The sequence below is a fragment of the Panicum virgatum genome, chromosome 1N, assembly GCF_016808335.1.
Source record: "Panicum virgatum strain AP13 chromosome 1N, P.virgatum_v5, whole genome shotgun sequence".
Classification (NCBI taxonomy): domain Eukaryota; kingdom Viridiplantae; phylum Streptophyta; class Magnoliopsida; order Poales; family Poaceae; genus Panicum; species Panicum virgatum.
In genome coordinates, this window is record NC_053145.1 from 53,665,988 (window position 1) to 53,678,722 (window position 12,735).

At 50.9% G+C, this 12,735-nt stretch overlaps 1 protein-coding gene across 3 annotated transcripts; it reads left to right on the top strand.

Moving 5' to 3' along the window:
• The first annotated feature begins 2,464 nt into the window (after nt 1–2,464).
• Nucleotides 2,465–9,592, top strand: LOC120656670 (probable enoyl-CoA hydratase 2, mitochondrial). 3 transcript variants are annotated; one of them, XM_039934841.1, is made up of 9 exons: nt 2,465–2,558; nt 3,348–3,427; nt 3,538–3,707; nt 7,900–7,974; nt 8,113–8,203; nt 8,340–8,391; nt 8,760–8,863; nt 8,983–9,059; nt 9,243–9,592. In XM_039934841.1, the coding sequence occupies exons 1-9, from the start codon at nt 2,482–2,484 to the stop codon at nt 9,417–9,419; spliced, it is 903 nt and encodes a 300-aa protein (XP_039790775.1). In that variant the 5' UTR covers nt 2,465–2,481; the 3' UTR covers nt 9,420–9,592. The 3 variants fall into 3 exon arrangements, with proteins under 3 accessions (XP_039790775.1, XP_039790774.1, XP_039790773.1); XM_039934840.1 differs by lacking the exon at nt 2,465–2,558 and having other exon boundaries at nt 3,340–3,427; XM_039934839.1 differs by lacking the exon at nt 2,465–2,558 and having other exon boundaries at nt 3,360–3,427; nt 3,518–3,707.
• The last annotated feature ends 3,143 nt before the right edge of the window (nt 9,593–12,735 follow it).

Consider the following 12,735-nt stretch of genomic DNA (forward strand, 5'->3'; position numbering starts at 1 on the left):
AATGTTCAATGACGAATTGCAGAAACGTCACTATCAATACGTCATAGAAAAGCACATTTGTACTAGTGCATCTTCAGGCCACCTCTTCCCCAACTCCAGCGGATTTAAAAGAGAAGGCGCTCGGGGGAGGCATGCCGGCCAGGCGGTGGGGTGGCAGGAGGGCGGCTTTAGGGTTCTGGCGGCGGTGGAGGCGGCTGGGCCAGGTCGGAGCGGGGGCGAAGCACCATGACTGTGATTTGCCTGTTGTTACTGAAACCCGTTGTGTTTAGTGGCACCAATCTTAAAGTCTGTTGCATCTTCCAGCCGTCGATTTCCTATGGGTATGTAGCACTAGGTTTAGTAAATCCGCACCGTCACATCACCCGGCCGCGGGCTCCGCGGCGTGCTGGCCTTCATCGACACATTTGCCTTGCCTGGGCCGGGCATCGACAAGTCCGTCGTTATGGAATGGCATGCCCGCTTGCTTGACTGCTTGTGCTCGAGTCATGGCTCATGGCCTGATGGCCATGGATCGTCCGGACCCGACGATCTATACCGCATGCCAAACGACGACCGCGCGGCGCCGCGTTTTCTCATCTGCGACCGCGACTGAAGATTAGAAAACCTCCTGCTTACAGCAGTCGAGCAGGAGCAGCTCACCGTAGCCCGTAAGGCTACCCGCAGCGGGGTACGCTTCCCCGACCTGCAGGAAGCTGTATCGTAAAAAAGCTCTGCATCGGGGTATTGCAAAGCCTACGCAACCATTCCGTAAGGTCGTCCATTCGCCAAATCTGGCGGTGTTCTGTTCCTCCTGCAAATCACCACGTGGCGTGGGGCCCGCCCGCCCGCCGCGCCGCAGCCCGTAGCACCGCCGCCCGTCGCGCTGCCGTCCCGCCCGCCTCGCTGGAGTCCCGCCCGCCGCTGCCATGGCTCGGCCTCCACGCCCTCCGCGCCGCCGCACGCTCGTTTGCTCGCCGCGCCGTGCCGCCGTCCGCTCGCCGCGCCACGCCGCGCACGCCCCGCCCCGCGCGCTGCTCGCCGCGCCCGCCGCCGCCCCCCGTGTAGCTGTTCCACCGCCCGCCGCATGCCGTGCGCCCGCCGCCGCGCGCTACCGCCGCCCCCGCGCGCCGGCCCGCCGCCCCCGCTCACTCGCCGCGTCCGCCCCGCCCCGCGCTCGCGCTGCTGCCGCTGCCACGCGCCGGCCCGCCGCCGCCGCCGCGCACGGCCGCCCGCTCGCCACGCACGTCCCGCCCCGCGCGCGCTGCTTTCCGCGCCCGCCGCCGCTGCGCCCGCTCTGCTCTGCTTCCAGGTCGCCAGCACCCGCCAACCAAATTTGTCCACCAATCCTCCATGGATTCCAAATCCCCCGCACCGGAAGCTCTCCCACTATCCTAACTCCCTCCACCACCGCTCAGACCCAAGCCCCGACCCCTGCCTCGCCGGGAATCAGAGATTCCCTGGCCGCCGACCACCATTGACGCCCAAGATCCACCTCCACGTCGCCGGCTCACCTCGGCCTTCATCCGCTCGAGCTAGGTAAAAAAAGCGAAGCCCCATGGCTCCCCGATGCTCATGCTCGCTTTACATCTGCACGTTCGCCGGTGTACTCGCCGGAACGCCGCCATGCCGCCGCTCCGACCCGCCTGTGCTGCCGCGGGAGCGCCGTGCGCCACCCTGCGCTGGGCCGCCAGGTGCGCTGGCCTCCTCCGGGGCCGTTGGCCGCGGGCCGCCCCGCCGAGCCGCCAGCCAGCCGAGCGCCAGCGAGAATTGGCAGCGCCGCCACAGCGCCGGTGCTGGCCAAGGACCTGGCCATGGCGTGCATGCGTGGCCTGGGAACAAGCAGCACCCTCCAACTGACAAGTTGGGCCCGCTGGGTCAGGGAGAAATAAAACGAAAAAAAAGAAAGTGAGGAGAGAGAGGAGATGATAGTTAATAGTTAAAGATGGTTGAATAAAATATAAAATAGTTGGTACAGAGTATGAGATATAGAACATGACGGTTGTGGGAAAACTAAGTATAGAGTAGAGAATATTGATGACCTAGTTAGAATATTTTTTTAAAAGATAAATTTAGAGTACCATGAGTGCGGATAGTCTAATACAGCACGTTCCGAGTCGACGACCTCCTGTCCGATTACTTTTTTTTGAAAAGAAGATTACGAGGGTGTTTATTTGGTGAAAAAGTTTGAGTTTGGTACTGTAGCATGTTTCGTTGTTATTTGACAATTAATATCTAATCATAAATTAACTAATATCATTAGATTCATCTCGTATGAATCAGTTAGACTATATAATTAATTATTTTTTAAAACTATATTTAATATTTGATGTGATAGCTAGTACTGTAAAAAAATGTTTGAAAACTAAACGCAGCCTACACTATTCGATACGCGCCGTGTGATCCATATCCATTATCCAACCATGCTCTCTCTCTGCCCATCTCCCGACACCTCGTCATCACCCAGTCATCAGTCTCCCAGTCTCGCCCGCCGCTCCATCCAGCATGCTCGTCCTCCGGCGGATCCTCGCAGTCTCCGGCCACCTGGGCGGCTGCAGCGCGCCGGCGGTCTCCCCGCCTCCGTGGCCTCCTCAACATCCGGTCCGGGATAACGGCTAAGATTTATTATACACGTTGAGTGAATCACACCTGCTAAATAATTCTTGCGCTTTCGTCCTCGCTTCGTGCAAAAAGTTCGAACCGGAGTTACTAGCTTCCCAAGGACCGGCTATTTAAGCTGGGCGCTACAATAGCTCGCGCGGCCCAGTCGGCCCGTGGGCCGTGACAATCTCCCCCGTTCCCATACGGGACAAAGGAGCAGGATCTCCTCTCTTGGGCCACGTCTCATACGTCTAGTGCTAACGATCCCATGTGCCACGTCCGTGGGTTCACTGCCAGCAGCCCATGTGTGTCCATCCGTGGCATCTGTGTTTCGCGCACACAACGTGCTCATGTTACGCGCACTTCTGCCCGTACGTGGCATCTGTGTTTCTGCCACGCACTTCTGCCCGTACGTGGCGTGAAACCGCGAGAGTATGGCTCTGATACCCCTGTAATGACCCGGCCCGGGATAACGGCTAAGATCTACTCTACACGTTGAGTAAACCACACCTGCAAAATAACTCTATTGTGTTTTCGTCATCGCTTCGCGCCAAAAATTTGAATCGAAGTTACTAGCTTCCCAGAAATCGGGTATTTAAGTTGGTTCAACTCTCTTTCCGTTTCCGGTCTGGAACTGCAAGCAGGTACTATACCGCAGCTTTCCGTTTCCGGTCTGGAACTGAAGCAGGTACTATACCGCAGCGCTATACCGCAGTGCTACAGTAACCCGCGCACCCCGTTGGCCCGTGGGCCGTGACATCCTCCCACAGCGCCTTCTTCGTTCGCGCCCTCCAAATCCTCGCTCCGCCGGGGCCCGTCCGCATCCAGAAGCTCTCGGCGCCCGACGATGGTCCATGTCTGTGTGTGCTGACCCCCATTCCGAGAAATTTTTGGGTTTACTTGTGGGGATGGGTTTACTTGTGGGGATCGTGTTTCCCAGCTCTGGTTAGTGGGCTACAGGGATCGTGGAGCTGAGGCTGGAGCGGCCGGCGGCCAAGAACGCCATAGGGGCGGGGATGCTCCAGGGGCTGCGGAGCGCCATCGAGGAGGTGGAGACCGACGCCACGGCCAAAGTCGTCTTGGTGGCCAGCTCCGTGCCCAAGGTTTTCTGCGCGGGCGCCGATCTCAAGGTACCAGTGGCATCGTCTGTATTCTGCAGGTGAGTTTGGGTGTGTTTAGATCCCCAAATTCCTCCAAATTTTTCAAACTTTCCATCACATCAAAATCACATCAAAATCACCTTGAAATATTAAATATAGTAAATGATCCATGCACGGAGTACTAAATGTAGGTAAATAAAAAAACTAATTGCATAGTTTTGATGTACGTTGCGAGACGAATCTTTTGAGCCTAGTTAGGTCATGGTAGGACAATATTTATCACAAACAAACGAAAAATACTACAGTGTGCTATAGTGTCCGATGTGACCTTTTCTACCGTTTTTTCGCGGATCTAAACACACCCATTTGCTTGTTATTACTGTCAGGACCTAAGATTTACGGATACGGGTATGTGTATCGGATACGATATGTATCGAATACACGGATACGCTATTTCAAGAAAAACACCAATACGCGGATACGGATACAAATTTTTTAATAGAAATAAAAACATACAGCAACTTGCAGTCTTATAAATAATTTTAAAACTTAGTTCCAAACAAGCAAACATAATAGTCTCATAAGTCATAAATAACTGAAATCATAGTTCCAAACAAGCAAACACAATAGTAGCAAATAACATAACAGCAAATTGCATCCTCTAGACTAGATAGATCTTCAATCCGCATCCTCGTCGTCGTCGACCGTCATAATCTCATATCCATCTCCTATTCCTGCATCTTCAAAAGACACTCTCTCCAACACAGGTTCTTCAATAGATAAATCAACCACTTCTAGAATTCCAACACCGGTCAATGATTCAAATGCATCCCCTCCTACATCCCACATTGCTGATGGACCGGTCTTGTAATCTTCTACCTTTCTTGATAAAAGCCTTAGATTGCTATGGACAAAAACTAGATCTTCGGCTCGCTCAGGAGTTAGCTTGTTCCTTTTCATGCTATGCATGAAGCTATAAGTGCTCCAATTTCTTTCACAACAGGAGGAGGAGGCCGGCTGATTGAGTAGTTTAAGAGCTATTTTTTGCAATAGAGGAACAGACTGTCCATGGTTTATCCACCATTTAACTGGATCCAACACCCATCTATCATAAATGGCATTAAAATCATTGAGTTCTTCTGAAGATGTGGCAAACTTAGAATACTCAACCTTCACCTGATTTAGGTCTTCAGTGATGGGGAAAACTTCTTGAAACACTTCATTCTCATTTGTGATATTTCAAGATCCTTGTGTGGGGGTTTACGTCCGGCACGTTCATTGAGCCAATTCTCATGATAGTATCTGCAATATTGATTCAAAATTCAGTTCATGACGAGGTATATAGTGAAGGTGCAGATATTGATTAGAGAAGTATAATATCTTGGGTTAAGTGAGTGTGCAAGACAATGAAGTGGTGTGTTGCTTTTTGTCCAACGACCAATCAATATGTCATAGACAACTGTGAAGAAAGAAGATTCCTCATCCTGTTCCTTTTTTCTTTATTGTATATCACATTCTTCACATTCTCTATCATTGTATCCCACATCTCATAAACCAAGTGAAGGTAAGGCTTATCTGTGTCAGCTAAACGTAGCATTTCATAAATGGGCTCAGTAAAATCAACAATGTATGACACATTCTCCCACCACTGGTTGCAAAGAATGTTTTCCCTCACATGCCTTGCTAGACCTGAATTGTCATCCCTGTAACTCTCCCATGCATCACTAATTACCATGGTTTGGAGTGCCCTCTTGACCATCAGAAATCTTTTCAACATGACCACAACTGAGGCAAATCTTGTTTCAGCTACAGCTATAAGTTTCAACTTACTAAACTCATTAAACATGGACAGCCTCATGCCATGGTTCATTATATAATTCTTAATCATAATAGCACCTTGAGCTATTAATTGGATCCAATTCAATTCATCAAAGACAACAGATTCTTCATCATTTCTAGGTACCTTAGCAGCACATATATTTTTCAGAGCAAGATTCAGAGTGTGAACAACACAAGGAGTCCAGAAAATATTGTCATATTTCTGCTGGACAATTAAACCCGCACCTTTGTAATTTGCAGCATTGTCTGTTATGATTTGGACCACATTTTTGGCTCCAACTTCTTCAACTACAGCCACTAACTTGTCAGCAATGTACTCCTTTGTCTTCTCTTCACCTTGGGCATTTAATGCTCGCAAGAAGATTGGTGAAGTCTCAGAAACAGCAATGAAATTGATTAGTGGCCTTCTTTGTGCATCAGTCCATCCATCTGAGCATATGGTAACTCCCTTTTCCTGCCATACACTCTTTGTCCTACTCAGCAAAGTCTCAACATGAGTCCTTTCTTGCTTAAGCAAAGTTGTTCTCAACTTGTTGTAACTAAGAGGTACATAACCACTAAGATTGTGATTTGCTGCAAATTTGAAGGCTTCCCGATAATATGGACTTCTTGCAATATTGAAAGAAAGTCCACAAGAGTAGAATAGCCTTGCAATCAAAGCATCCATGGTATTGCGAGTGTCCATGTCAAATGCCTTCTCAATTGCTGAACACCTCAACCGCTTCTTCACTGGATAACCAGTGCTGCTGCTGCCTGTCATATTTTGTGTGCTCCCTGTGGACAACGGAACATCTCTGTCCTTTGATTTACTTGCCTCATCTTTAGCCTTTGCAACCTCACTGTTCAGCTGAGATAAGACAGACTTTGTGACCTTGGCACATATCTTGATACCACCTCCTTGAACCCGAAGCAAGTGACTCTTTACTCTAGAATAGCTTCCACCATATTCTTCCCCGCAATACTTGCAACGCCATCTAGCATTTCCTCCAGTCCCTGCCCTCTCTAATAGCACAACATGATTCCACAATGGATTCTTTTTCATTTGCTGCGCATCAATTTGAATCGGAGCATGTTCATCACGTCCAGCCATCTTCTAGAGTAGGTGCTACCGTGCTAGTGCTACTGGGAGAATGCAAAGCCAAAGGAAAAACCTATCACTATTAGATCAGAGATTCAGAGGGTGCATACTGCATAGAAGGGAAGGGAGAAGAAGGACTTACCCAATAGTCAGGACAGGCGGCCGGCGCGTCGGCGGCGTCGCGCGGGGTCGCCGGCGTCCGCGGCGTCGGGCGGCGTCGCAGGTCGCGCTGGCGGATGCGGGAGCATGGCACCCCCCCTGGCGGCTGCTGCTCGTGGAATCGTGGGGGAACAGGGACGGCGGAGGAGAGGCCGTGCGGGAGCAGGACAAGCGGCCGGCGCGTCGGCGGCGTCGCGCGGGGTCGCCTGCGTCCGCGGCGTCGGGCAGCGTCGCAGGTGGCGCTGGCGGATGCGGGAGCAGCAGGGCACCCCCCCCCCCCCCCCCGGCGGCTGCTGCTCGTGGAGTCGTGGGATACTAGGAGAGTGGGAGGGTTAGGGAGTTAGGGTTATATGTGTTTGTGGGCTAAATGGGCCAGAAATTATGTTGGGCCGTATCCAAAGTGGCCCATACGTATCGATACGCGTATCCTATGCACAGAAGTATCTGAAAATAATAAAAATCGCCGGATACATATCCGAGACGTATCCCAGCCATATCCGTATCCGATACGTATCGGATACGGGATACGCTAGGTGAGCGGAGTATCGGCGCATCATAGGTCAGGACTCTTCGTTTTGTGATCTGTTCTGGTACGGAGTATCTTTCGGTGGCAGCAATTGCTTACTGTTTGTTAAGTTGCTATAGCACATGCGCGGTGCGCCTTCTATTTAGCCGTAGGCCCATAGTGTCACATTTTGAATGTTTATTTGTCGGAGAGCTGCTTTATTTTGCCATACTGATAAAAACAAATTTGAGGAACGGTTCAATGTTCCTAGAAGCTGAGTTGTGATCCTAGGGGAAAATTTTGGCTGGTTGAGTAGTGGGAGCATTTATAGGAGTTCGTTTTCAAAAGAATATCTGTTAGTGATAAACTTAGGGGCAAAAACAGAGTCAAGAGCTGGGGAGGGTCATACTTATACTTCAGTAGGATGATTGGCGCTATAAACTCTACAATTACAGAACTGTACATTACAAGTAATGTAACTGTCTTTGACTCTTCGCGCACCATTTACAGGTTTGCTTCAGGAAGCAATTTTGCTTGACTTGCATATATTTGACCAGCATAATTACAGAACTGAAAGCATGCATCCCTTGTGAAAAAATGAGGAAAGCAATGGTTTTACCGCCTCTCCTTAATGTTGACAGGAAAGGAGGTTAATGGGGCCTGCTGAAATTCGGGACTTTGTTAATTCCTTAAGATCTACATTTTCATCCATTGAGGTTTGTTGCATAACAATTGTAGTTCTTCTATATACCGTCGATCTCAGTTTTAGAAAATTAGTATATGTATCCTTCACATAGATTTTAATTCTTTTCTAGTATGATTAGAATGTTACAACTTGCAAAATATATAAGCAGGCACTGTCAATTCCTACAATTGCTGTTGTCGAAGGAGCTGCTTTTGGCGGCGGTTTAGAATTGGCTCTTTCATGCGATCTTCGTATATGTGGTAATGCTTTTTCTCAGCAGCGATCAAATTTCATCTTTATTAAGGAAACAAAGCTTTCTTTCTTTCTTTCTTTCTTTCTTTCTTTCTTTCTTTCAAGCACATATGAATGCATTTCCTTTTTCCAAAATCTTACCAGGGAAGGACGCAAAATTCAGCTTGCCAGAGACCAGCCTCGCTATTATTCCTGGGTAAATGGCACTTTACCGTTGTAAGCAAATCTTTATATTTTGTTGATATTTGTTTTATATGGTGCTGGAGTTGTTCTAGCCTGGTGAATTGAATTTTAACTAGCAGTACTAGCTAGCCAAACCTCTTCTTGTCAAGAATTCAAAGCTGAAAATTTCCTTCGCCTAAAAAAGTTGAAACATTGCAACCTTGAATGTAAATTTTTTATTAAAAGGAAAAGGCTGTTGTGTTGCTCATTGTACTAAAAACATTGCAATTGCATGGCCGCATGGGGAGAATTTATCGAATTAACTTTCAGAGCTCTTTTGGAGGTCCCGTTGTAAATGAATTTTATGATTCATCTGTTAGCATCTATTTGTTTCAAATGTAGAGCTGGGGGAACACAGCGCCTTCCTAGAATTGTTGGAAGGTCCAGAGCGAAGGAGCTAATATTCACTGGTCGTAGATTCGATGCAGCGGAAGCTGTATCTATGGGTAAATCCAACCGCTTTGACTTTTCATCCTATGCCATGAGTTCTTGTTTCTAAGAATAGGATTTAATCATTCTTGCTTTTTAGAAAAATCAAGCTTTGATATGTGTATTTACATGGCAGGAGTAGTGAACTACTGTGTTCCTGCTGGTGAAGCTTATCAAAAAGCTCTTGAGCTTGCGCGGGAAATAAATCAGAAAGTAAGGTGCCACTGGAATAATTATGTGCTTCATGTGACAACAAGATCATTTTTGACATCTGAGAATTCCCAGCAATACAGTATTCAGTTATCTACTTGTTATGAGTAGTTTCTTTGAACAAATTCCTGGTAGATCATTGCCCCATCCTTCTTGAAGTTCTAAGCTTTTAGTCTTTTGTTTCAGGGCCCGTTAGCGATAAAAATGGCCAAGAAGGCCATCAATGGAGGGGCGGAGGTAGACATGACCTCGGCATTGGCTGTTGAAGAAGAATGCTACGAGCAAGTCCTGCACACTCAGGATCGTCTTGAAGGCCTAGCTGCGTTTGCGGAGAAAAGAAAACCTGTATACACCGGAAAGTAGGGATTTGGTCGTGCAGATGATCTTAGATCCATAGAAATAAAGTCAAACTAACATTTCATCTCAAATAGTAGTGGCATGAGCATGATGCGTCCACATTCACGTCTCTGTAAATTTCAGAGAAAAAAACAAAAGACACATCTCATCATCTGTCATGCTGTCTATCTCGAAATGAATTTTTTGAGGGAAAATACCCGGGGGGGGGACGACGATGAGTCCCCACCTGAATTTTATTTCCACAGATGCCGGATGACCGGTGATGGAAATGATGCGCAGAGCGCGGTTACAGGAGCAGTTACAAGCAACAGCACACGGCTGCGGAAAGCTAAGCCAAAGCGAGATAGGGGAGGATGATTACATGACAAAGATGTTCCTCCAGTAATCAATGTCGCTGCGCAGCGAGGTAGGCAATCGCCAGCGCCAAAGTTCAGCAGTGTCGTGGCAGGAAGAGAGCAGGTGGTGGAGGTTTGGCGCGCGCGGAAGACCACATCATGGCGGTGAAGCCAGAGCTCCCAGCAGCAGAGGAGAGTCATTGTGTGTAGGGATTTTTTGGGGGGGGGGGGGGGGGGGGGGCGCGCCTGAGCCTGCACCTTCCAGAGGTCGACAACCAGGGGGGTGAGGGACGGTTTCCAGCCGATGTGTCGCCAAAAGCTCTAGGCAAAGGAGCAGCCAGAGATCAGGTGATCCGCTGTCTCCGGGGACCGATTGCAGAGCTCACATGTATCCGAATCCACGATGTTCTTCTTCTTCAGGTTACTCTTGCATTGGATGCGCTCCTGGACGAGAAGCCAGGCGAAGAACTTGATCTTTGGAGGGGCATGATTCTGCCAAACGAAGCTGTAGTGGGAACAAGTATCAGTTGAGGAGGTCGCAAGTTTGTAGATTGTGATCAGTCGGTGACCAGCAGCCTCCAGTGCGCTGCAGCGCTTGTCGACGCCAGGGATCGACATCTAGGCATTCAGAATGCGCTGGACCGATGCCAGTTCGGAGCGGGTCTGGCCGCCCTCCCTGGCGGCTCGGGGGGCGACTCCTGCGCCCCCAACCCTCCCTCCCTCCGCCTGCCTCCGGTGGCCGCCGCCGCTGCCGGCGGCCGGGCGGGCGGCGGCGGCCGAGAGCTGTGCCGAAGTCGGCCAAGCTTCTTCCCTCCCTCCCTCTCCTCCCCTTGTTCCCCGTCCTCGCGAACCTAGGTCGTGCGTCGCCGCCGGCCACCGGGGGCCAGATCCGGCGCCCCCTTCGCCGGATCTAGGCTGCCCTGGGCCGGATCCGGGCGCCCTCGTCATGGTTTGCTGGGGATCGCCCCTCCTAGCATGGGGTCTCCCTCTGGTGACCGGCCGGCCTCCCGTCGCTGGGCGCTGCTGCTGGCAGCCACCGCCCCCCTCGCCAGGGTTCACGGCGCTGGTAGCCACTGCTACGGCCTCGAGCCGGACCTCTCTCGGTCCGGGCCTTCGGGAGGTGCTGCGTCGGGGTCACCTTGCCGGGCTGGGGCGGTCTGGTGCGGTGCGCCTCTGCCTCCCTGGCTCCTGGCACTCCGGTTGCTTCTCCATCTCTAGGAAGAAGTGGGTCGAAGGTTCTGGCACTCCGACGGTTTCTCTGGCTCTGGGAAGAAAGTTGGGTGAAGGCGAAAGCCTGGGTCTGCTCGCGGACCGATGACGGCGACGCCCTCGGCCACCGTTACCTTCTTGAAGGCATCATTTTATCCCACTTCCCTCCTCTCGTGTGTGCTTTCCGGGCGAAAGCCTTGACCATGTCAGTCGGACGACGGCAGCGTCTGTTGCGTCGCTCCCTTTTTGGAGGCGTCATTTTAGAAACTCTGCTAGAAGTCGACGGAATCGTTGCCGAACTTTGCTCCAATTCGTCTGGTCCTAGCGGTGGTCGTCAGCTCTCCTCGGAGAGCTCCTGCTTCTGTGCCTGCCTTCGCCTTTTTCATCCACCTCGTCCAGGTTGCACAGGATGTCGTCTGGCGGATGCTTTGCCGCCCCTCTTCGTTGGCGGATGCTTTGCCGCCGTTGTCGTGCTGGTTGTTGATTGCTTCGGGCGGATGCTTTGCCACCTTGGTTCGTCGGTCGGGTGGATGTTTTGCCACCTTCGAGTTTGGAGACCCTTAGCTTCCTTGGCGATGGTGTTTATTTAGCAGGTTTAGTTGCTAGGTTGTATCTTGGTTCGTGGGTTCGTGTGTTTCCTCTCTGTTTTTCTTGCTGTTCTCGTTAGGGTCACCTACCACTTGCTTGGTGGTGGTTTGTATTCGCCTTAATAGCCTCTGTCTATTAAGGTTTGTATCGGTCGTATTGCTTCCTTTTTAATGAAATACGTGCTCAGACACGTTCGCGAAAAAAAGGAAGCAATCCAAGCCTGCGGCAGCGACATCATGGATGCTTGCACCATGATTCATAACATGGCTATACAGCGTGGGGAAGGTTGAGTACAGAGGGGCGCTCCCGGGCCATTTGTCTTCCCAGAACGCTGTGGTGGCCCCGTTGCGGACCGTGACATGGGTGATCTGGCGGTAGGCGGGCAGCAACGAGCGAATGGCATCCCAGTGAGTGCCTTGAACATCCCCTTCCAGTGTGTGGACTAAAATGGCCAAATGGGCGGCCCGGCACGAGCCCGTTTAGACACGACCCTTTTAGGCACGGATTAATAAACGAGTCATACCGTGCCTACCCATGGGCTGAACTGCCGGCCCAGGCACGGCCCGAAAGTACTTTAATCGTGCCGGGCCGGTCCATTAGGCTCGACAGCCCGACAGCCCGAAAGTACTTTAATAGGGTTTGATAATGGAGTGGGCTGATATTTAAATGGGCCTATCGTACTACCCATCGGGCCGATCGGGCTGCTTATTTCGGGTCGTGCTTGGACGTGTCCAGCCGGCCGGCATTGAGGCCGAGACACGGCCCGACTATCGTGCCCGTGCCACCCGGAGCCCAATAATCACTGGGCCCGGGCTGTGCTCGGGCCGGACTAAATTGGGCCGGGCCTCGGGCCCCCATCGGCATCAGGCCAAATGGCCAACTATAGTGTGGACGTCCACATGTTGGCGCGCCCAAGTGGCCCAAGACGAGCCAGCAGGATGATGGAGTCGGTGAAGTAGCTTAAGCATCAGGCAGCATCAGGCACGCATTCTGAACACTGATACTCGAAATGAATTTGGCTGCAGCATTACAGATGGATATCTGACTAAATTATTCGGAACTGATAGTGATATGGAATGCAGTCCATTTCTCCTACGTATCCCGGAGGGAACTGGATTTGGGTCCAATGCTCCAAAACAAACCTAACCAACACGACTGCATCTACGGCCCAACCAACAAACAATAGCCCA